Below are 26257 nucleotides of genomic sequence, written 5' to 3' on the forward strand. Positions count from 1 at the left end.
ACAAAAGTTACACGAAGTTCTTCACAAACTTTCCAAGTAGGTTACAGAGAAAGCATCCTCATTGTTTCTGCTGCCCCAGCCCCTCTTTCGGTCACACACTGAAGTCATGATCGCCCTGTGCTTCACATCAGCGTGGCTTTGCGAGGGTGCAGCCTGGGAAAGGATTGATTTTTCAGATGATGTGCCCTTTTCAAAATGCCTCAGCCACTGGTAAGACTAAAATGGAAGCGGAAGCAGCACATGCAATCGCTGAAAGGCAACGGCCTCTGTTCTGAATTCCATTTTTTTTGTCAAAAATTCAAACAAATTCATCCTCCATCACATTCCCATTCCATCACTGCACTCGGACATTCACCTCCAGAATGTACATTCTAGTTCAGACTTTTTGACAGCCTTGGAAACTGAGATGCATCAGAGGTGTTTACCTTGGAGCTCCCCAGTCTTACCTTCTTCTGAAGAACGTTCACTTTGCGCTCCTTCACCTCCAGCATGTCCTTGAGGTCGTGGATCTCGCCCGCCTGAGTCCCCTTCTCCTCTGCCATCTCCTGGATCTGCTTTGTCTTCTTGTTCAGCATGGTCTCCTTCTCCTCCAGGCGCAGCCGCAGCGCATCCACCTGCGGTCAGAAACGCAGAACAAGCTTTGTCTGGCGCTGCAGGGCAAAGCCCTCAGCAGAGTTAAACTGCACTTCCAAGGGGAGATACCACAGACAGGTTCACAAATCTAACACCCCTCTCTTTAGGAATCCAACCTACACAAGACTGGGATAAAACAGTTATCAAAAGTGACAGGAGACTAAACAGTAAAAATAATCAACCGTGTTATTCCCAACTACGTGAGGATAATGCTCCTTGGAGAACCTCAAATCACACTTCTCACATAACTCAGGCTTGTATCACACAATACTGAATTTTTTTTCCTCAAAGTAGAAGCCAACACGATGTGTTGTGTAGAAGTTCTCTCACATGCAGGGAAACTGACGCCTTTACCTGAAACATTACTAATAATCAGAGAATAAACATTGACTCCTTGTACCACACAGTCACTTTGTATTTTAGGTTTTAATCACAGCAGGAGCTGAGCCTGGAGGTAATGAAAGCAGAGCTCTTTGCAGCCACCGCAGATCCCAGCTGGAAAGAGGTTACCTTAGCATGGCTAAGAATATTTTGGCTTAAAAAGCAAAGTAATAGTTTAAATATAACGTGTTTTCCACAGCATGCAGTTTTATATTAAAGGTAAAATTGAACAAATGACACAGTACAGGATATTGTGGGTGCAGTTTGGACACACAAACACACTTAGAGCTCCCATGGCCTGAGTGAATTTAGAAACACGCTCTGGAAACTCTGTGCTGACCTCAAACTTCAAAAGTGAGTGCTGAGCATCTTTTGCTTTTCCTCCTGCATTTCTCTCCCTTATGTGAAACAGAACTCACGAGACAAAGGAGAAGGGAGAAGGAATCAGAGCTACCTGAATATAAATTTGATGAGAAGAGTAAGGTCACCACAGAGCACAGACTAATCTCCAAGACTATTGTGAAATACGAAATCCAACACCAGCAAGCTGCTCAGGATACCAAAAGAAACGCAGTGACCCCTATCCACTCAGCATTCACACACAGCTCCGATCTGCCAGCCTGGCTGCTAATCTCATTTGACAGTGTCAGATCTGGTTCCTGTTAGCTGAATCCATTACAGGACATCAGTCACACAGAGTACACACGCTGATCAATGAATTTCTTGGTCCTTCTGCACAGCACAGACTAGCAGAGACACGAAGCGAAAGGATGACAACAGCTGCTGCGGTAAGAATTTAGGAATTTACTCTGCTTACGGTATTCTGAGCAACATTTCATTTTAACGTGCTATTCTAATTCCATTTTATTTTGAGTCGCTAATGGAGAAGTTGTCCCTGAGGCTCTGCAGTTCCAGGCTTCCAGGCACAAAGCCTTTGGTGTTTTGTCTGCTCCTCTCACACGGAGCAGTAAGACTTGCCAGCGGGGACCAGAGCTGCCCTGCTCCCCCCATCAGCGCTGCAGCCTGTGCCTGGAGCCTCCTCACTTACACAGCCCATACTGAAATCACAATCCTGACCGCTCGCCCAGCAAGGGGCACGCAGCGTGACCTGCAGGGATATCAGAGCACCAGGCCTTACCCAAATGGGATTTACAGGACGGACAGGGTTTGCGATGAAAGCTTTAGCAGGTGGATCACGCTTTCTCTTCCTTTTCAAAACGTACAGTTCTGTAGATTGATTAGGTATGTTCTTCCCTGGGAATCTTTGATATTAAAGCTAAGAGTCACTTTCATTGATTCTTGAAGGGAAACTGAGAATTTCCCTCACAAAGAAATCCACATACTCTCAACAGTTGTGTTGTAAAATATTTGAGACAGTCCAGATGCCTACAGCACACTGTTAAGGGAAAAGAGAACATCTGCAGATAGAAATTTATCCACAGAATGCTTTCCATTTTCTGATTATTCTCTTTGAACTCTGTATTAGCTTATGGCTTGGGGTAAATTGCATTGCTGGTTTTATCTGTGTGAGGTCCTTGCCTAGGAAACTGTAGAAAACATTTCCAAAAGTATTTTCAAAGGCTGGCAGGACACACAATCATCACCTCAGCACTATTCCTGGCAGAACACTGCACTTGTTTATCCATGTCAGCTCAGTTTATGCACAGAATCCTCCCACAGCGACAAGAACTGAGGGCTGTGGGAGGCAGGTGATGCCAACTTCAACAGAGTCAGCCCAGGATCTCCTCAGCCCACCGAGGTGCTGAGGCCCCTTCTCCTGAATTCTGTGTCTTGGATGGTTTTGTCTGACCCCTGGGTTACCCCAACAGCTTTCCCAGGAATGGACCTCACTGCCATGCCTTTACCTGTGCACAGAGGGCAGAAGCCTGCAGCTCAGGCCAGTGCCTGGTGTCATTAGGGGCTCACCTGCCCACCAAGCTTCAGCAGAACAAGCACACCTCAGCCCCCGCAGGGCCAGGGGCCACAGGCACCTCTCCTCAGCTGGATCCCACACACAGGACTTCCGTTTCCTCACTGTCAGAACAACGCATGGGAAACTCTGTTGGGAACCCCCGGTTTGTCTTCAGAGCTTTCCAGTAGCTGTAAATAACGTTCCATGTCTCTGCTCTTGACGTGTCACACATTAAACATCAACCATGCCTTAAACGTGCACAAGTCCAAATTTCCGAGGAAAATTAGTCCATTAGTAGCTCAAATTACTACCAGAATAAACACAATAAATGCTATAATATTTAATAAAAATCCCATATTAAGTCTTTTCTAGAATCTTGAATTCTGTAATGACAGCCTTAGCTTTCAGAATATTCCCAAACTGTAGGGAAATCATTTAAATTTTCAGAAGTCCACAGTGAGTTTCAGACCTCACTGTGCTCCTGAGTTTCAGGAGCTTGCATTAATAGAACTGAGACTGAAATGAAGGGTTTTTTCTAGATTTTATCATCATCTCCACTGGGCAGGAGCAGGCACGTTATTCCCACCTGGGTTGAAGTAGATGTCAGTGATGGCCAGGAAAAACAGCATGCCACTCTTTTCCTGAGTGACCCTCCTCATCCCTGTTCAAACCATGGCTGAGCCATAATTCGGATCAGTGATCCAAACCACACCTCACTCAGTGGTATCAGAAGGTCCAACCTCCCCTGTGCTATATCCAAGCCGCAATTGCTCCGTAACAGCAAAATTCTAAATTTAATCTTTAATCCCCTGTAGGTGTGACTACAGCAGAGGCAGCAGAAGGAACAGATGGAATACCAACCCTGAAATGTGTGTTCAGAGCCTGCAAAGGTTTCTAACAGGAGCCAGCCACTTTTCAAAGCAGATGTTGAAGTAATTCTGTGTCAGCATTAAGAATTCAGAGATCATTGAGAATTGCACAGAGACATGAAATTAAAATTGCTATGTGAGGTGAGAGTTGCTTTTTACCTACTGTAGCTACTGCTAGGTGAAGTCTCCAAGCATGAGCACAATTTAAAAGGATCAGTTTCATGACAACCCATTACTAACTGGCAGACATATAGAAATCCAAAAAGGGGGTGAAGCCTTTTTTACTGATAGCAAAGTCTGTAATTAAGACTTGAAAGCTATGTTTATTGACTGATTTCAATGCAGTGGTAGTTCACAAGACTTAATTTAATTCTCTATTTTTGACATTGATCTTTCTTTTGAACTAGATTAGAGTTGACTCTTCACCTCCTTATACCAACTGCAGCAATATCCAGGATGCTTTGTAGGCGAGAGTGAATTCTTCTTGAATTCTTATGCTCTAGTGAGACATTCAGAGCAAATAAAAACTTCCATATGATTAGATTCGTTTTTTACTGAATATTCATCAGAATTTACCACAGGAACAGACCGATTACAGACCCATGCCAGCTTGGGCAGTATACAAAAATAAAGGAGAACATTCTCTTTGGTTAATGCAACTTCCCACTGGAGCCACAGAACTCCTGGCACTGACCTAAGCTGGAGGGCTCACCAGGTGAAAACCTTAGATGGATAAAGCCTTCATTCCAACATAAACACTGACCTATTTTTTGTTTTGTTTACAAAGTGACTGTCCAATTTGAGAGCTATTTTTAGAGGTTTCTACACCAATTGAAAAGTTAACCACAGTCTCCTCTCCACCCAGCAGCCCTCAAGATAAACACCCCAGCAGCAGCTCCCTGCTGTCTGCAGTTCCAGTGTGGCAGGTGGCAAATCCATCTTGGAGATGGATTAGATCAACAATTGTCCCCACCTGTGAGCAGGGTCTTTAACAGCAGACCAAATGACAGCTAGAGGCTTGTGGAGGCATTCCCTTTTCTTTTAAAATGTTTATTTAAATATGACTTTAAAAAACAGATCCCCTCTGAAGATGTCTGCCAATGTATGGCAGAAACTGCAGCTCTCTCCAAGGGTCTTAGAGAAGTTAATTGTGCTTTAACATGGACCAGTGCTGTCAAGAAGTGAGGCCAAGCAGAATCTCCCATTCCTACATCATGCCCAAAGAAAACCCTTTCATGGAAAGGCATCCTCTCCTTTAGAAAACCCAAACCATCAGAGGGTGCAGTGACAAACATCTCAACACTGCATGTTCTCAGCATGTTTCAATCCTACACTTAAGAGGATCAGCTGTGAACACAGAAAAAAGGGAACTCTGTGATAATTTTGTTGTTGAGCTCTCTGCCAACAAAGGTGAAAAAGACAAGATTATCTTTCAAAAAGTATAAATATCTTCTTGGAAGGAGGAATCCAGTTTGGTTTTGTGGTGCTACATGAGAACATTTGGAAGTAGCCAGTGAAGAACAAATATTCTCAATGATTATTTAGGAATATTACAAGTTAAAGAGTAGAATAATTTTCTATATTAAAGTACTTTGGCCTTTAGGTAGAATAAAATCAAAATGTTCTGGATAACTTTTAAGAGTATCTATCAATGGTATAGAACCAAGTCTTCTTGGTTTTAAATCTCTGTTTCAATTCTGGACATTTTAATTGAATAAATATGTTTATCTACCATAACAGCTGAAATTATGACCCTCTAATGAGGGTAGAGGCTTGTTAATAAAGTAAATTTGTTCAAGAACTTCATCTCTCATGGGCAGAAAAGTACTAGTTATTACTTTAAAGTGAGAAATGTGTTTCTCGTTCTGTAGGTTTGTCACAGTACTGCCCATTTAACATATCTATATTCTTTTCAATCACTACAATGGATCAAAGCTTGCACTTCACCTTTGAAAATGGTTATTTACCTAATTTCAATGGCATTTTAAAATTTAAATATTTCTTTTAAATAGACTACTAATGTACTAATCTAGGGTACATTCCTGAACTAGCAAAACTAACAAATTTAACAGGAGGTTTATGACTGTAAACCGCAACACTTTCCCAGTTATACCCACTAATGCAACCTCAACCTCTACATAAACCTGAGAACAATCAGAAAAGCCATCCTGAAACATCAAAAAATATTCACTATGTAACTTCATTACTGCATGTCAACAAGGCCATGAGCACCCCAGATTTACCAATTTTGGCTAAAGGAAAGCTAAATTAGGGTAAAAAGTTCAGATCAATTCTCTTATTGTAATACGGAACCTTCTCTCCCAGGGTCACCCGCAAACGTCCCTGCACGGCTTTTGCACAGCTCCTGTAACACCACCAAGTTTTTGATGCATCACTGCCATCTTTTGGACTTCCACTAACACTGCAATTTTCCAAGGCAGGGGCTGAAAGGCTGTCTGCACACAACATTCCACGTTTGCTCTTCAAGAACGTCCAGAAGCAACACGTTTTTGCTACATTTATTATCTGTCTGATGGTCAGATACGCACCTGGGTCTGACACAATGTGGGAATTTATTCCGCATTTGTCATCGAAACACAGTTCAGAAAACCCTTTACCTTGGAAAATGCATCATAAACCATCAAAGTCCATATTCTGGGTGCAAGCACAAGCCTACAAGCAAGAGTTCCTGGCCATGCTGACAGTAAAGGTGAAACCTCTGCAGAGTGTTTGGTATTGGAATCACCTTCCCTCTTCTTCTCTAGCTACAGGGTCACTGCAAATAAACCCTCCCAGCTCAGGCACTGCGACTTCGAATTCAGCCAAGCACTTCTGCACGCGTTTTTGTCTCTATATCAATCCCCTGGCCCAGAGAATCAGAGACAGAATCAAAAGCGCTGAGAAGAGCAGCACTGTGGGATTGCACAACCCAAGAACAGAGAAATGGGGTTTGTTTCTCTCTTTCCCCGGGCAGCCAGCACGCAGAGAACTGCCCACGTCACCTCTGTCTGCAGGATGGCAGCTCTTTGCTCCTTAGCTGTCAGAGACTCTTTGAGCACCTCGATGTGCTGCTTGCTGTCAGAGAACTGGTTGGTGAGGGTCTCCAGCTTGGTCTGCAGGGCCAGCAGCTCGGTGTCCTTGCGGGACAGCTCCTGCTTCACCTGGCCAATCTGGGAACACACAAAGGAGGGGAAAAGAGAAATCATTGGCACCTTCCTGACAAAATTCCCGTAAACACACGTAACATAAACACGTGGTTACACTCTGAAGTTACCCCGCAGCATTATGAAGTTATCTTGAGCAAAAGGCTGGCAAAAATTTGTGTCATGAGCAAAGGGTACCAGGAAAAGAGAGGGGAGCAATGTCATCAGTTTTTCAAGGGAGGTTCTTTTTAGTAGGGGCAGTTTTCATTCACCCTCCAAAGGACTGACCACACCCCAACACGCAGCGGGGGAAAGGTTTTAACGAAGATGAAGCAGAACCCAATGACACAGCAGCCCCAGCCCGTGACATCAGGGCAGATGAGACACCCGCAGCTCTCAGCAGCACAATGTTTGCTCTGCAATGCCCAATCTGCAAGCTGCCCTGCAGCTCCTCTCCTGTCACTCCAGCCTCATGCTTACACGGGAGGGAAGGACACCTTTACTTTGCCCACTATTTACAAAACCAGCATTTTATTCTGTCAAACACACTTTACTTTGTGGAAGCTTCTAAAAGCAGATGTGACACAAAAACAGTTTGTGGAACTGCATTTTGTGGAGAGCAGTTTCCTAAATTTAATGCAGTGAATTAAATAGGTACAGAAATGTAAATTTACTTTAACAAATGTATGTTGGATTATTATTAAAAAAAAAAAAAAACAGGAAAAAAATGGGAAAATAAAGCAATGATTTTAGCTAAAATCTGCACTCAGGACAATTTTTATTAAGTCTGGGGAAAAAAATTAGTAAAAGATGACAAGGAAGTCTAAATGTCGTTTTAAGTCCAAGTTTGTAGTCAACTTTCTGGTTTGCTTCCTATCTCACAGAATAGCAATATTTTACTGCTACATATTGTATAGCACTAGTGGTTGTATTTCTAAAAACTAAACAGTTTTCCCTTTCTTAACTTGAACAATTCTGTAACACTAAAAAAAAATAAAATCCCTAGCCCCAAAAGTACATTGTCCAGTGCTTCAAAACAGAAATTAAAGGACATCACAGGATAAAAAATTGTCCAAGTCACTGTCCATGTTTGGAAACACATGAATGAAATAATAGCATAAATTATAATTATTTTTTAAAGTTTTTGATTAGAGTAAATGCACATACTTGTAAAAATAACTGAGAAAAAAAGCTTGGGTAAATGCAGTTTTATAGTGACAACACTGTTTCAATAACGGGAAATTAAAGAAAGAAAATTCTTTACCAAAGAGTATTAAAATAATATCAAAATATGGAATCAAGGACTCCTGTGCTCCAGTGTGGAACACTGTGTACATGAGGGGATGAGAAAGGAGGAGGACATGCATCTCAAAAAACCTCCCAAACTCATTTTATGAAATGGAACAATGAGCAGGTATGTAAGAATTTACAGAACTACTCCATAGTTCATTGTTTACCTCACTCAAACCTGCTGTGTTGTTTATATCCCATTTTACTAGAAGCAGATATGCAGAGAGGATGATTCTGCCCCGTTTCAATTCAGCCCACAGGAACTGATGTCAGCAGCACAATTTCTGCTGTCAGCCACCAGCTGCACAACACTGCCAGGACAGAACGGCTGCTGGCACGAGCTGAATTCTTTACTGCTGGGTGCCATTTCTGGAGTGGCTAAACACAACAGCCTCCTTAAAAAGTCTCAGATGACACAAACTTTCTCAATCAGTAGGTAGCCTGACTCAGAGTACAAGTCTCTCAGAACGACAGGCTGTTTTTGGGCTCATCTCAGGAGAGATGTTCAGCACATTTCCTTACAGGAAGATTCTTGTCTCCCATGTCAGAGCTGCAAGCCCACAGTGCCACAGCTCTTTAGAGAGCCCAGCACACAACATCCACGCTTGCAGGAGAAGTAAAGACAGCATCAAGTGCTCACATCTCTCTTCTTGATGAGAAACCATGGTCACTCTTCTGAGTGAAACGCTGACTTCACAGCAAAGGAAGAACCTAAATTCATGCTGCTAAAATCGAGCACTTTTTAAAGCATTCAGCATCCAGATTTCGTCATTTTTTTGTGAAACAATGTTAAGAGGGTTCAATGATAGTTTTCAAGTAAGGGGTTTTTTTTCTAGGAAAAGCAAATCTCATTGAAAGTCTGTCCCCAAAACGGGTGCTGAATGCTTTTGAAAATCTGCTTCAGTAGAGTGGGTTACTGCTCAAACAGCTCCTACCATTAAAAAAAAGCAACAGAACAAACACTGTTCAGCTGGTGAGTGATGTTATTTATGGACACCAAAACCATGTGAACAAAAAGGCAGCTACAAGGCTGAGCAGGCTGTTAGTTCTACTTGTTATATCAGGTCATGAAGGAGGTAAGAGAAGAAAGGCAGAAGAGCTAGCAAGCCCCAGTGAATGGCCACTGCACACAAAAGAGAGATCTTACTGCAGAGACCTCGCTCTGGAGACCAGCCACTCTTTTTTTCAGGTCCTCCCCTTGAGCCTCTTTGGCACTTAGCTCTTCCTTCAGTTGCTCTACCTGTCACGACATCGTTATGCTTTTAAATATTTATTATTTGTCAGCTTCCAGTCAGCCTGCTTCACTACAAGAAACTGGAAGCGACAAAGAACTGAGCAGAAGGATCAACACTGGTCACGCATTTTCTCTTCAATTCTTCTTTAAGTCTTCTCAAAGGTTTCATGTCTGTGTAATTTCATATAGGCTGCCAGAGAAGAATTTGATTATGAAAGAAGATATACAGTTATGGTTATGTTTACATATGTCAAGTATGTGGCACTTATCCCAACGGCTGTGAAACTGCAGTTCACAAGGAAATTACAACAGGAAAAAGGACATACTTCAGCTTAAGAGAAATGATCTTAATTGTCAAGACACAGCCACAAATTACTTATAAAATACACCACTGAAAAAAGAAATGCTGTGCAATTACAGAATAAGGCAGGACAGCAAGATGTCGGGCCTGGAGGTGGCCATGAGCAAACAGATACCAAAAAGGAACAAATTTTCTGCAGGAAAATAAGTGAGCAGAGCAGGAGACAGAAGAGGTGCAGAAATCAAGTAGCTGAACAGATCTATAGATCCACAGAGGGAGAGGACAAGGGGAAATTGAAGAGTTGCTAACAATGAAAGAAGGAAAGAAAGAAGAAAAGATGGAAGGAAGTGGTGCTCTAACCTCCTCCTCCATTCTGAATTTGAGCAGGGAATCAGTTCAGATGATTCCTAGAAGCAATCCAGTGGGATTTTATCACACATTTAATAAAATTCCTTCAGCTCCTAGAAGCAACCCAGTGGGATAAAGAGCAGAAGCAGAAGAGATGGAGTTATCTGGAGGTGTTTCAGTGAGCTGGTGTGAGGCAAGAGGAAGGAACACACACTCAGTACATGGATCTGCTTTGGGGCAAGGAAGGCTTTCTCCAAGACACTTCATCCAGCAGTCTTTTTCTGACCAATAATTTCAAGTAGGACAAATGCAGTGGGTTACAATTGTCCAGCACCCAGCAGAGTGATTTTCAGCCTCTGTTCCAGGGTCTGTACACTGCTTGCAGGGAGAACACATCAGCTAATTAAGAAAGGCACGACTGCTCACAATAGACATAAATTCACTGGACAAGAGGGCCTGAACCTTCACTAAAGAATGTTAGGAGCCACTAAGAGACTGAGAAACAAAGAATGGATTGACTTTTGCCTACAGACAATTCAACAGCCAGTGTCTGTCCTTACACCTGAGGACCAGCATCTCTCACTGCTGCATTTGTCCTGTATTCCAAACAACAGAAATTCATGTCAGCAGTGGTGTAAACTCTACTCTCTGCTGACCCCACTACTGGAAGGAGAGTGCAATGGAAAGCCATCATTGTGACAGCTCACACTCTTCTCAGCTTCTATGTAATGAAAAGGCCAAACAGTTATACAACAACAAATAAAACCCGAACCAATCATGGATTAGCAATGGTCTAAAAATAAACACAGAAGAAAAGAAAGAGAAGAAAATCAGGTGTGACAATAAATGGAGAACTTGGGCTACTGATCTTACTGAAATACCATCATAATCTTTTCAAATTAGAATTTAAAATTTTCTTAAATATTTTTTAAGTTATTTCAGGGGCTTCATGGCAGGAATTAAATCAATTTTGTTTGCCAGCACTGACTGTAACCCAGACCGCACCTCCTAACTAAAGCAGGAACATTTCTCCCCCCCCCCGTTCACTCAGCTCAGTTGAACCCAGGGCTGTCATTTGTTCTCTCAGTACCTTATTTTTCATGAATTTGGAATGGCTACGGTACACCTCCATCTGCTTCATTTCCTCCTCACGTTCCTCTGTGCTCAGGGCTCCGTTCGACTTCAGCATCTGAATCTCCTCTTCCAAATCCCGCAGGCCACGCTCCATGGAAGAGATCTTTGAATCCTGAAAGGAGTGAGAGGAGATGGGTAAAGACACACACTTAGATGATTTGTTAATGCCCTGCTGTAGCAAAACAAAAGGAGATACGTGTCCAAGAAATTACCTGCCCTTGAAATTTATTTAGGAGGTTCTTAGGAATCAGTGTTCAACTCCTTACATACGAGTGCTCAGATTCTCATTTTTCAATTTGTTTTTTACCTTTTGAGGAAAGCAAGAGTTTAGTACTGAAAGAAAACATGGCTCAGGGCAGGAACACCATGTAGGATGAACAAATAAAGGAACATAAAGAGAAGTTGCCTTTTCAAAGCCAGCACAAACCAGAGACATTTAATTCTAATTGAATGGACAGCAAAACGTGACTGCAAGAATGGCAAAAAATTGGGTTTGTGCCACTAGTTAATTGAAGTGGGGTCACAAATGGGGAACAGCAAAGCACCAGAAGCAAGGAAAATGTGCAACAATCTATTTTTGATTGGATAAAGCAGTAAAGGATGCTGGCTCATATGTACAACGTATAAAACATTTCAGTGGGTCAAAAATAACCATCTGGAAAAGCAAGTCAATCTCTCATTATCCTCCTGCTTTTACAGGAGGATCAGATATTCACTCAGTGTACCTGGTTTGCTGTTTCTTTAGAAGTCTTTTGTGTTAGGAGCAGCAAGAACAGATTCACACAGCACATAGAGCTTCAGGCATACTCATCATCATGGACATGTATTTAGGAACTATAATCTCTTAAAGCAGTCTGTGTTTTCTTATTTCACCTCCCCAAAATATTTAGTCTTTCCTGAAAGACAGAGCTGATCTGAAACTATACTACAGACTTTCATAAACAAAACCTTTCTAACTTTTTCTTTGTCTGATAAGCAAACAGCTGAACAAAAAGCTGATTTCTACGTATATAGGTTTTCATTCCTGAGATGAGATTTTTTAAAAGCATCATTATGAACATCTAATTGGATCTCCTGCTGAATGTTTGATACTTGAGTTAAAAATTGACAAAGCGGATTTTTGCAACAAAAAATTAGAGGTAGTAAGGTGAAGTAAGATGTTGAAATCGACAACAGTATTTAATTTCAGTGCTCACATCATTTCCCAGAAATGCCCCTGTGTTTCTCTTTTGATAGTAAAAACACTTAATGTTACCAGATGGTCAATTAGTTTTCATTACTATGGACCACAAAGATGACTAATAAAAGAGTGACAGCAAATGAAAGGCTTCAGAGTAGAAAGATGGGATGGAAATAAGGAAAACACTGGTACAGAATGGAATATGTTGCAGGAGAAAAAAAGGAAGGAAAATAAAATAAAAAGGAGGGATACCAAATGGAAAAGAACAGCTTGCAAAGACAGTTTCCAAATTTTCAACTCTATTTGTCCAAACCCTGCCTGATGTACTTTATGAGCAATACAATATGAAATATGATTGCACAAAGCTGTGTAAACCACACACTTGATTGTGGCTCCTGAGCTCTTGGCCAATTGCCATCAGTCCATTAAATACTTAACCTAATGGCTTAAGAATTCAATCACAAATCCATCTAGGAAAGTTAGGTTTTTGAAGGCACACAGACATATTTCTAGCTGTATGACCCATTCTTTAAGCGGGTGTCGACTTTGCTAACTTTGTTGATACGCAGAACGTAAAGCAGTATTTCAACAGTTGATAACATAAAAAGAACCCACATCATAAAATCTCACAAATCTTTCATATTAATCTATCATTCCCATTTTGGTTAACTGTCAGAAATCTCTATCTGCTGCTGCAGGCAGAGAGAAGACAAGTTTCTACCATGCCTGTCTCTACAGTGATCAACAGTAACACACAGTAATAACAGATAATAAAAGAGTACAAAAAGTGTATTTATTTTAAATTACCAGACTGACAGAAGCACATGGTATTTGGTGGAGTCAGCTTTCACATGAAAGCCCATTTTGCAGAGAACAGACTCTAGTGCTGCCCACGCCCGAGCACTCACCTTCATCTCAATGACGGTCTGGAGAGCCTTTGTCTTGGCCGTGTCGGGAGCGCTCTCAAAGCGCCGATGCATCTCCTGCACCAGCAGAAACGAGAGCAGGAGTTAGACTAATGGCAGTGCCCCAACACACACATAATTACCAGAAGCTTCTCTTTCTAATACAGAGCATAACTCAATGCTGCTTTCTGATGCTGCCACTTCGCACGTTTTATCACTTCTCATGTCACAGACAGGATTGCCAAAAGCTCCTTCAACAGAATCCCAGCCTCGGTCAAAAAGGCACAGCACAAACTGCACCTTTGACTGCCCTCCTACTGAAAATAAACTTGAAATGGCAGCTGGGTTTACTACAAAGCTCTATCATCTGCCTGCTAAAGTCGTCTGAACTCCTGAGAGTGTCTCACAGAAGACATAACAGCAAAGCACTCGACTAGAGGCTTCCTGAAACTCCAACACTGTGCTTTCTATTTCAACAGGTTATAAGTGCAGCTGTTGTTAACTCTCTTTCTCCAGCATTTTTTACCCCAGAGTGGCAACATTTAACCACACAGGATGAAAATCCTGTATCGTTAAATTCAGTTTACAGTATATAGTTAAATAGTTAAAAGTATATAGTATATAGTTAAATCCTTCTCAAGGCTCTTGCACATCTCCAGCACCCCAGGAAATACACATCTGTACAGCACATTGCTCTGGAGGCTCAGAGGATGCAGACAGGACACAAATCCATGTGATATTCCTGTTGATGTAAATTCAGAAATATCATGCCTCAAACTGCTAACTAAGGGATGAAATTACACAAAGCTGAAACAACTTGTTCTATCATATAAAGCTGAGGTTTCAAGCCAGCATGTGTAAAAAGAGGAGAAACAATGTAACATAACACTCTTTTTCACTCTTTGTCTTCAAACAGTATTGTCCTTATAGCACACTCTAATGTTAACTGCAGGAATGTGAGTTCTGTTAGAATGTTGATCTCCTATGCCAGAAAAACACTTTGGTGCCCATAGAGCACGAACTGTGATGCCAGTTAACCTAAACTGGATTGTGTTGTGTGCCCACACACAGTCTATCCACTCCCCTGAAACACCTGAAAGACAAATCCCAAGACCACCCACAAATTTGTATTTTCAATAGACATGGTAGAGAGTTAAAATTCTGTATGGCAGTCACTCATGCAACTAGCTCCACACAATTAATTATTTCAATGAAAAAGGTGGAGCTTAACAGTGCTTTTCAAAAATACTGAAAACATTACTTTAAGACTGTGAGGCTCTTACACAGCTCTGAGTGAGCAAGATTGAAATGTGCTGAGACATGACAAGGGCCACAAGAGTCTTGCGTAAGTCTGGTATAAGACCATTTGCATAAGTTGATGCCTGTGAATGGTAATAAGAAAATCCGATAGAAGATTTCTCTGGTTTTAAAAATTATATTTGTGTGTTTTCTGAGAAGCTATTTTTACAAGTGTGTGTGCAGTGTACAGTGGCATTCTCTGATATAAAAAAAAACCCTCCTGAAAAAATAAACCTGAAAAACTCTCTAAATATATTTGTTTCTGCTAGAGTCAACAGAAAACTTAAGAGCCTCTGCACAAATGTTACTGGCACCACACAGACCAGAGTGGAGCAATACCATCATTAATCTACTTACCTGTACCTACATTCCCAGAATGGATTTACTCAAAGAAATTAAAACAAACTCCTGTGAGCTTTTAGCAACTGACAAAACAAAGGATAAGGTGGTCAAAAATTTACATGCCGTAAATCTGTTTTGGACACTGTATTATTCTCATTTCAGTAGCTGGGTAATTTCCATGTGTGCACAGGCATTGCTTCTGACCTGAGAATACAAAATCAGCTACAGCTATGGAAATGGCCTCGGTGGGACACGTCTGCAAAGGGACAATGACACAACCCTGTCTGCTTCCACCACTGAGGGCGTTCCCAAAGAGAAAACTCTTCCAAGCTCCTTCCTGAGAAACGCCTGCACCTCCTCTGTCTGAAGTGATGCTCTGCACTCCAGCACAGGAAATGTCCTACTTCTACCGCCCAAAGTAATTCCACTGCGATTTGGATGACACAACCTGCTGAAAAATAACACCTCCCAGCTCCTGACTGCACAGGAAGGGCTTCGTTCTGGCAACATGCCTGTGATCCTGAAGAGCCTGAGAAAAAAGCAGCAGGCAGCCCGAGGCTCTCTGGAGCACAGACTGCTGAAGGAAAGCAGTGCACAGATCCCCTTCTGAACCATGAAATGCTGCCTGCATCCATGGCTTTCAGCGGCAGGATGGAAAACTACTAATATAATAATTAGATATTATATCTAAATAACTAATATAATATGTAATATATTAATAACTAATATAATATATTAATATAAATGTATCCTGTCTCTGATGTATTCAGATTCTGTTGTGGACACATAGCCCACAGATGGAGGAAAACCAAGATCTGAACCTGCAAAACAGGATTTTGTGTAATAGTTAAGAACACAGGGCCACACACAAACATCAGGATCAGGAAAACAGAAACCTAGTCTTGATTCTGTGCAAGTTAACCATTCTGATAAAGTAATACAAGATTTTTCCTTTACTTTCACACATTAAGAACTTTCTTATGTAACTGCTATTGTTTCCTAACAGGTTAGTAGAATTTAGCATCTTTGCACCCTTGAGTGCAAATTCAATGATTATAACAAAGGGTGGCTCGTATAAATCTCTTTTGTATTTTTATTGCTTTCATATGCTCAATGACTCCTTCATTTAAAAGTGATAGCAAAAAGGAAAAACAAAATTATGGTGCAAAGTGATTCCAACTCTAAAGTACGTTCACAGGCAACAAAAATCCAAAATGGGTTGTTCTGTCCAAAAAAATCTTTACGATTCAGTAACTAGAAACTGAAGGCTAGAAACAGTCAGAAGTTCTAAACAAGCTGGGCACCTTCACCAGAGCTGGGGTTTATATTTAATCTTTAGTTTTGATTAAGAATCTCTGTCTTCCTTTTCAAGAAAATCTACCAGAGAAAAAGAAATGAACTAAAGATCTGTATCATTATAACATCTGCCAGGTAGCTCTGCAAGGCAGCACAGTGCCCCTGTGAGGAACAATACTCTTAATTTTCTGCTCAGCATAATTACATGGAACAGCTGATCAAACACACTGAGAACCCCGAATGTAAAGAACAGCTGCGATAAAGTGACTTTAACACACCGTAAATAGTTACAAAGTCCATGGGGTTTTCCTTAAATCATTCAATATTAGAACTAATATAGTTTAGAATTGAAGGAGTCCTCAGTACTGAGCAGTATAATCACTGTCAATGACACATGTGCATAATAATGAGGGTTGAGTTTAGTGCCAACCTTTTCTTCCTTTGTAACCTGGACATATCATTCACTGTGATCCCCTGAGTTGCTCCTGTGTCTGATTTTGTGCGGGATTCAGAACAAATAGGAAGGTGCACCTCCAAGCAATGACATTTTTATAGGGGGGTAGGCTACATGCTCAAAAATACAGCAACTTCTCTGAGTAGCCACAAGACTGGGAGTTTCCAAAGCAACAGAGGACATGGCTTCCATCTCCTGCCAAACTTGCATTATCAGGCAGCACACTCCACACAGAGAGTAACAAAAACGTGCCATTTCATCCATCAATTTCTTTTTTAAAACCTGATGTGCAATTAAAAGCACAGTCATGATTCTGGCTTTTTAAATCTCAATTGCACAATCCATATCTCTGAGTAAGCAATTACGATGTCCTGTGCTGGATCTTTGCACCATTCCTTGGATTGGGCAGTTTTGACTAAAAACTGCTTTTATTCTCCAACCTTATCCTCCAGGCCTTACTAAATGGATGTTATATATCTTTTGTACTTAAAGTGTAGTCTCTCAGGTGGCCTTTCTGCCTACCTAGATTTTAGCAACCTACTTCCAATTAATTACAATGAAATGCAAACGTTACTACCAAAGGAAAACTTCAGGAGCATCCATCAGCTCAGTATTAATGATCATCGTGAATTCAAAAAATTATTTAGTAGCTGTAGAAGGTAAAATAGATTTTTAGTTGTGCAGAAGGACAAATCATACCTGCCTAACTTGATTTTCTTCTCCCTGCCTGTGTGGCTACGTGGGGAGCAATGGGTGTTCCACGTCCCAAGGCATCCACACACCCCTGGAGCCAAACCTGCGAGGCACAGGCTGGGGAAGCGTTAAAGGAGGTGGCAATGAGCTCAAAGCCTGGTGCTGATCAGCACTGTGAGGTCCAGCCCTCATTAGTGCCTTCGTTAATGATCTGAGCCATGGCACAGGCAGCACTCCCAGCAGCTCACAGACAGATGGGATTTGGGGACAACATGAATTGGATCAAGCCTTGACGTGGAAAACCCCCCGTCCTGGGTTGCAATATGTAACCAGAAGTCCCAACACCCTGACCCAACAAGGTGTCCAGTCATATTCTGACTCTGTCAGGGTTTCTAGGATTTCTTGTTTGTTTGCTTGCTTGCCTGTTTTTTTGGTACTACTACAATTATATTTTTTAATATTCCTAGTAAAGAACTGTTATTCCTATTCCTGTATCTTTGCCTGAAAGCCCCTCAATTGCAAAAGCACATTAATTTGGAGGGAGAGGGTTTACACTCTCCATTCCAAGGGAGGCTCCAGCTTTCCCCGGCAGACACCTGTCTTTCCAAACCAAGGCAGCCCCTAAGCAGCCTGGGCTGTAGGAGCAGATGTTCCCTGTGTGAGAGCACTGCTGCAGCACCGTGCCCAGTTCTGGGCTCCCCAGCACAAGGGAGGCACTAAAACCTGAGAGTCTGACAGACACACGATGCTAGGGGAGACAGGGAGAGAAAAGTGTTGGGTCAGCTGAAAACAAAAGGCTTGTGGAGAAAGGCTGCCTTCTAGAGCTAACTGGAGCTCTAGAGGTGATGGAAACACAAGTCTTCTCAGAAGTAGAAGGATGATAGGCAACAAGCAGAATGTGCAGCACTGAAGATTTGCACCTGCTCATATGAAAAAGGGTTTACCAGGAGAACAACCAAATGCTGGAGCAGGTGCCCAGAGAGGCCGTGGAATCCTCGCCGCCTGGAATTGCTGGTTTGAGCAGAAGGTTGCATGGAATAACCTGTGGGAGAGCCCTTTAATCTGCATGACTCATTTATATAAATATCTTCACTACCTGGTGCCAGAAGATGACTGGATAGTATCACAATTGTTTAGTTTCAGGACTTTTTAATGCATTTTTTTTCAAAAAGCGTTCCATATGGGTAATTTTAACTTCTATTTCAGCAAGATGTAAAAATGAACTAAAAATATATATCTAAGAGTCCTGCAGGATTTATTTCATTGCTACTAGAGTTTTTGCTGCTAAAATGATGTAGTTACACAAGTCTGGAAGCACTAATCATGGTAGTTCCTTCGGAAATTATTTCTGCATTTTTTCACTTGTCATTTCCTCCATTTGCAAACCCAATCAACATAATTCCCTGAAAAAAAAACAAATTACTCTATCCATAAAGACATAACTTTGAAAGATGTGCTGGCAATTGCACACACATTGATAATGGAGTTGCTTTGAAGCTCAGTTACCCCTGGCTAAAGAAACTCATCTCTGTTTTGCAATTGTATTAATCCATTGAGACGATTATTTCTAAATCCAATTAAAACCTCAGATATTAGGACACTTAAGTTGGTTAACAAAGGCATCACCTAAAGTGAAAATTAAAGCTCAGCTTCTTGCTCATCACAGTATTTCAATCAGCAGGAAACAAAAGCAGAACCCCTCCAAACTCTGGCATTAGAGTAAAGGCAAGGTAAGAGGAGAACTAATTCAAACCATCCAATTAGTTGTAAGTAGCAAGTCATTGTGTTGAAATCTGACTAGTGAAGCGTGAATTCAAAAGCTGAAGAAAAGTCAATTAAAAATTAAAATCTTAATCTTGTAGAACTTAATTTACATATGTGCTGTTATTAATTTTTTCTATTTCCTCTTATATAAGGCGCAAAAGCACTAATTTTGTACTTAAATGAGCTTTAAATTTGACATTTGTGGAAACAAACTTCCACAAATCTCACTTGTACTCAAGAGCAGTGCAGGACAATGTGACCATCTCCAAGGAAAGCACACCTAAGATGTAATTTGTAAACAAAGCAAATCATCTAACATGTACTGACAAAGAAAATCTTCTAATATAGCAGGACATCAAAAGGCACTGAAGTTTAAGCATTTTAAACCTCTAATCCCCAGACAGATTTCTGCATTGTTTCAGTTTTAACAATCCTACCTGAAGGGTATGGAAGTGATACAATGAAACAGGAACAAATTCTCCTGTATGTTGAAGACTAGCTCAATCATATAGAAAAAAAATGTTTTGAAGTAAGTGCAAGACTTAAATAATTTAACCCCATGCTTGAAAAAGCATATGAAGAAACCTACTGAAATTTTATTAATTATTTCACTTTGATGAGACCATAATTATAATAAAGAAAAAACATCCTGACAGATGACTGAGTTCTGCTTTCTTCCATTTGCTTAATGCCCACACATTATTTAACTACTGTATAAAAATCAGAAATCTGCCATAGTAGAATAAGGTGTTTTAGAAACAGAAAACAAATACATTGTTTTCCAACCTGATTTTTCAACTTTTGAAAAATTATGAAGCTACCAACCCCTGCACTGAGGAAAGATGAAAATAATTTCATAAATGTTTGAATATTTTTACCTATCATTCTCCTAAGGTGACATACAGAATATTCCAAACTAAAATGGTATTTAGGAATATTTAAATGCATAAAAAATACGTTATGCATGCTTTCAAGTTGCAATAGCCCATTTTCTCAAATTTTGACCTACAAAACCTCTGTATGTTTTAAAACTACCTGCAGACCAAACAAGCAATTCTAATAAAGATATAATTATTTAAATTATCTTGATTTCCATCACTTCTCCCTTTGCCATTTGCTTCTAAAAGGTCAAAAGCATGAAGCAGCAATAAAAAAGCAGAAGCTTCATTTTTTACCTCATCAGAAAGATATCCCCTGGTATGATGGCAGTAAGGGTTCCAGTTACTGAACCTATCTGCTCCTGCAAACACAATTTCTCTCTTGAAATATCTTATTTATGTTGCAAAATCTTGGCACAGGACAAAAGTGTTCCTTGAGTTAACTCTAATTGCTCCAATTAAAATTTCTAAATCCTCCTCTGATCCTGGAGCAGAAAAGGGTAAGAATTTTAACACGCCCACGGAAAAACAATTTGTTTGCAAAACTCGTCAGAGCTCATTAAAACGCGGTCAGACAAGGGAACCAACCTCAGTGCCCTGGGCACAGCTCGGCAGGGCTCTGCTGGGACATCAGGTGCCACCTCCCTCCTCCTCCCTGAGCCCCTTGCTGCTGCTCTGTGGCCACCACAGGGGGAAGTTTGGCTAGTCTCAGACTAAACCCAGCTGTGTGACCCAGAGCAGGGATGCTCACAGAGACCCAGAGCTCATTCCTGGGGTACCGTGGGCACTGCTCCATCCCAACAGCCACAAACAGTCACAAAGGTGCCTCTGTGGCCACCACAGGGGGAAATTTGGCTAGTCTCAGACTAAACCCAGCTGTGTGACCCCTGCCTGCTGCTCTGCCAGAGCAGGGATGCTCACAGACATCCAGAGCTCATTCCCGGGGAACCGTGGGCACTGCTCCATCCCAGCAGCCACAAAGAGGGGTCCTTGCAGCAAGGCCATCCTGGAGAACTGTCATGCAGCTCACAAACAGCACTTTGTGGGGTTGCCATTTCAACAAACACTCAGGAAGGAAAGAAATACTAGCTTTTTCTGCCACAGCCTCTTTCCTCAAGCTCATTGTCAATGAGTGCCCTCGTGAACCACCCTTTTCAGTGTCTGTTTTACATACAGAACCTCCCTTTATTTGTTAAGCACTCCCATCCCTAACTCCTTCATTCAGTTTTGTACTCAGCTGGAATAAAAATCCATCTTGTTTGAATGGAGCCAATTATTTAAAAAAAAAATTTAAAATTAAAGTCAAAACTGTGCTTTACTACCAAACAGTTTCTGGACACAAAGTAAAAAGCTCCTGTCAGTTCTTCCCTCATTGCACACTACTGTAACATGCAAGCCTGGACTCTAGCACTGCCTTCTGAAGAAAAAAGCCTTCAGGATGACCAGCCTTCTTTCTGGTTCCAGATAAATGGTTGTGCCCAGCCATGTGCACCCACAGCCCCTGCTGGGCTGTCCTTACAAATCACAGCCTGCCCACAGCACTGTGAGTGTCTGGAACACCAGGTCTGGATGCAGCCACATCACATTCTGCCAGAAGCTGCACTGATACCTGGGCTGAGAAAAGTCCATTTCTGACCAGTGCATCTAGCAATGTGGGGAGCAGGGATGTTCTCTGCGCCACAAAGCACACAGCGAGCCTGGTTATCTTTGGAGCTACGCACCACCACTGATAATTCTGCAGCAGACAAGTCTGGAACAAAGAGGCAGCAGGCAATGCAAACTTGGGAGCTATTCTGGAAGCTGTAGTCCAGCTGCTGGATTTCATCAAGTATTTCTTCCTGGTATGAAAATAATTTTGTTTTTGAAAGTTAAGTCTAGAATACCAACAACAATAATTGTCACCAAGACTGAAGAAGGGGTATTCAAAATAGCAGCCATCTTTTGATAAGCTCTGAAGCTTAAGCTTGTTTTCCAGGGTAGAGGAATGTGATGCGGCCACTGTTATCTGCTGAAGTCAGGGAATTCTGATGTTCAGTGAGACATTTAAGTTTTAATTCTTTGCATTAATGAGAGAATGTCTTCTGTGCCAGTTGCTGAATACATCCTATGCTGGATACAGTAACTTTCCCATGGATTTATATGAATAATTTCTTGAGATCCTCAGAAGTCAGGGCAATTGGAAAAAGCCCAAGAGAGTCAAATTGCTTATGGAGATACCTCTCAGCAGCTGCAGGAGAATCCGTTTCATAATCTGGATTTGGGAGATAGTGCCCTGTGTTATGATAAAAATACGTGATGTCTTTCATATGAGGAACAATTAAGCAGCACCAGACTTTTCAGCCTAGAAAAAGGGATACCTGGGAATGGATATAACAACCTAAAACTGAGTGTGGCACACAGCTATAGTCTTATTAGAACCACAACTCTGACCTCTCTGAGAACTTGTTTTCCTTAGGAAATTCATAGAATCTTTAGCACAGTAACGGCAATAGCACAAGCTGAAGAAATCTATTAATTCCCATTTAATTCCCAAGGTCATACTGCTGGCCACTGTCACTGCACTGCCTGCCTGAAAAACTGAGCACCTTGAGTCACAACATCACACTGAATCACATGGAGGTTTCAAAGCAGGAAAACTGAGGGATACCCTTTTGCTTCAAGATGTAGATCTTTCGTATTATTTCCAGCAAACATTCTATCAGAAACCTAACACCCTTGCAGAGTCAAAACAGTACTAGTGGATTCTGACCTCTCACTTCTCCTTTTGCTAGGATGGTCAAGACTGGTATTAACATTTTCTACTGTGTTAGGACATGAAATATGACCTGACCTCCCAAGCTCCTGCAAATCCCTTTGTGACACTGATGCTTCCTTTAACAGCAGTATTTAGAGAAGAGTTTAGAGTTTAGCATGCCTTTTCAGACACTGGGAATGCTCGATATAGAACCAGCAAGGACACAGATTCATTTCTTCAAGGCAGCTCAAAGATTCCATCATTAGTGTCTGGAGTAGCAAAGGGCTAAAATAACCTACAACTCTGGAAAAACAGATGAACATAACAGAAGGTCAGCTGAGGAGGGTGATAAGACACACCTGAGAGGTGACACACCCGGGAGGTGACAACTTCCAAGTGTGAAACACAGATAACAACTGTAAACCACATCCTGCAGAGCATCTGCATGCTCAGGCAGTCAGATGCACTCGGCTGCAAGCTCCTCTGTTTTTTTCCAGGCCTGCCAGAGCCCCAGGCAGGAGACTTGAGTTGGATGCAGGTAAGTCTGAGGTCACTTAGCTCAGCCCTGCCCAGAGCTCAAGGACAGCACACGGGTACAAAGCAAGGCACTCCTGCTGTCACCCAGTTCCACAGGGAGATCAAATGGCACCGTGTTTCTGAGGCTACCAGGGTGCTCAGCTTCACACCTGGATCCCACAGTCATGTCCATGGTTTGGGCTATAAATCACATTACACCCAGCTTACACCTCTCAAAGAATCAGGGCGGGTAAGCAGCAAGGAGCGATCCATTTTAAAACATTTGATAAATCGCATTTGCATTTTCGAGTCAGCAGGTCATCTCTACCTCCTCTGGGAAGTCTTTTACCACAAAGACAGGATTTAGATGACCAATGATTTCCAAATATGCGTGAATGAAACAAGAATTCTTATCTCACAACACCTACTCATCGGCAGCGGGAACAAACGCAACCACGTTCCTCAAAAATCGCACAACTCCTGCCAGCTTTTCATTTATGCCGCTGGACTTAGAGCAGAAACAAATGGAAGCCATTTGAGGCTCTTCCTGAAATAGTTACAAGAATTGGAATAGAATTATCACTGGTTGCTAAATAAAGGAAAAACTGTAGTGCAGAAACTCTGGAATCATATTATGTTCACTCCAGACACTCAAGAGATTACTGCTATAAAAAAAAAAAAAAAAATCTGGCCTAAATCTGGCTCAGAAATGCAATGGGCTCCAGCTTCCTTATATAAACGCTTGCACGAGCACAAGCACTATGGGTCAGGCCCTGGAAAACATATGAGTAAGAGGTATTAAGAAGTACTTATGTGCTGCATACACTCATCTCCAAAAACTTTGTGAGGCCTTGCTTTCCTGACTTCTTAGAGAGGGGCCTGAAATCTTGTGTACATATAGAGCTTTCCAAACACTGCTGAACCATGAGTCAGGCACCAGTGTGCAGAACAGGTCAGTGGATTCATACACATGGTGCACATACATGGAGAGCTAGCAATTCTTGCCTCCAGCCGACAGATATAAAATAAACTGTACACAGAATCTTAGCACTACCGAATCCATGCAGACATGTATTTATCTGTGCATCTACACAATCCATGCTGAATTACCCAGCCTTTTAGAAGTTAATATTCGATTACTTTAGGAGGCTGGTTGACAAGAGGAAAATGCATTTAGTATTATCAAAAAATGTGACGACATTGGCTACACAATAACTCATTTTCTTTCATTTATTTTCCTTTGTTTTACTAAGATATTTGTATTCTATATAGACTATATTTTGTATAATTAGTTCAAAATGATTACTAGTGAAGAATGCCTGCCATTGTGCTCTTTTAAGGTACAATACAGACATAACAATAGCTTTTCTGTTTTCAGATGGATGGTGAGAAGGAGTTACTATGTGTGCAGCAGTGTCCCTTTAAGAAATCTTTTTTTTGGCTGTGCATCCAGGGCAGCTAATAGTTTTATCAAATACCCTTCACAGCAAGATGACTGTTTCCATGGAAACTGGAGAGCAATCATCCATTACTCTTGCAAAGATTTCTCTCTCTGCTCTCACCTAAATACAGGTAGCTACTTTCTCTCTGAGTACAACAGAACAGAAGAATTCATTTTACAGGCTTTGGGACAATTCACCTCCAGAGCTTCCTACGGAGACTACAGGGAAAGCGGGGCCCACAGCACAAAACCCCAAAAGGTATGCACAAGGCAGCCACAAAGAAGTTTTAAAACAGGCACAAATTCTGTCAAATCTAGTGTAAAACACAGCTTACAGAGAAGATGGAAGATTCTTTCCTTACATCTGTGAAATGGAGAGGAGAAAGAGAGGAGTTTAAGACTGGAGATGAATGTTGAGTTTGGTCACTCACCTCTCTCAGCATGTTGTTTTCCTTTTCCTTCTGCTCAAGAAGGCTTTCCAAGTGGTGCACGTGCATCTCTGCCTCAGCCAGCCGTCGTGTCCGCTCGTGGTCCTCCTCGGTGGCCTTTGCTGACAGACCTTTACTCTGCAGCATCTCCAGCAGCTTTTTGATGGACTCGTCGCGCGCATTTAAGGTCTGCTTCTGCGTCTCGATGCGCAGCTCCATCTCCTCCAAGGTTTTCCGTAGCAGGAAGAGCTCCTTGGCCTGGCGCTCGTGCTCGGCGTGCAGGCGCTGGAAGTTCTCCTCGGTCAGCTCTGCCACCAAGGGCTCGCTGCTCCTGCTGCTGCTGTCCTGCTGGAACAGCTGGTTCAGGTCCCTCTGGATGCGCAGCTCGTCCTGGAGAGCCTGGATAGTCATCTGCATGTGCTGGAAGAACAGATGAACAGAATCAGAGCATTCCCCTGCACTGGGGAAATAAAGACAACAGCATGAGCCACATCAGACCTCCTGAACCACCAACCAAGAGGAAACCACAATGCCAACAGACCAACACTGGGTTTTTTAAAACTGGAACTGGGTCATGCTACAGAAAGTTCAAGTTCCTCCTCTGTGCCTGGTAGAGGTTGCTTAACACTCAGAAGACACTTGCTTGAGTGACTCTTCCACTTGCATCAGCCTGAGAAAGTGACTGTTTCGAAGAGGAAAATGTCAGCAGCTTCCAGCAACTTGTGTCAGTACCCTTCCAAATGTTCACCCGCCCTGAAGAATGATTCTGCAGAAGAGGACCCAGAATTACCACAAAATTATTGTCTTGGCAAAGCAGAGGGGCACAGTGCTATCAGAATTTATCCATCGCCCACAAAATGCAATCAGCTCTGAAGGCTCCCAAGGTCATCAGCACTAACTCTACGCCTAGCACAGATTTTCCATTTGACTCAGAGAAGAAACTTCAGCTTGCAATAAAGAAACACAGCTACAGAAAACTGGTAAATGCTGCCGAGAGAAAAGGGTCACATCATAACACTTAATGCATGAGGGTTTTAGCTTCTACAACAGTAGTGAGATAATGCCCTCAAATTTTGTTAAAA

The 26257-nt window shown here is 41.8% G+C and overlaps 1 protein-coding gene across 9 annotated transcripts in view; it reads right to left on the minus strand.

Moving 5' to 3' along the window:
- Window positions 1–26257, minus strand: part of ERC1 (ELKS/RAB6-interacting/CAST family member 1) — a 266110-nt gene that overhangs the window by 184700 nt on the left and 55153 nt on the right. For 5 of the 9 annotated variants that reach the window (XM_040061377.1, XM_058420190.1, XM_040061375.1 and 2 more), the window contains exons 3-8: window positions 25179–25595; window positions 13334–13408; window positions 11202–11357; window positions 9385–9468; window positions 6798–6965; window positions 447–614 (exon numbers count right to left, since the gene is read on the minus strand). In XM_040061377.1, the coding sequence (XP_039917311.1) occupies window positions 447–614; window positions 6798–6965; window positions 9385–9468; window positions 11202–11357; window positions 13334–13408; window positions 25179–25595 (1068 nt within the window). The remainder of the gene's footprint in view (window positions 1–446; window positions 615–6797; window positions 6966–9384; window positions 9469–11201; window positions 11358–13333; window positions 13409–25178; window positions 25596–26257) is intronic. The other 4 variants (XM_058420193.1, XM_040061380.1, XM_058420189.1 and 1 more) reach the window with 1 other exon arrangement.

This window comes from Hirundo rustica, chromosome 4 (genome assembly GCF_015227805.2).
Source record: "Hirundo rustica isolate bHirRus1 chromosome 4, bHirRus1.pri.v3, whole genome shotgun sequence".
NCBI lineage: Eukaryota > Metazoa > Chordata > Aves > Passeriformes > Hirundinidae > Hirundo > Hirundo rustica.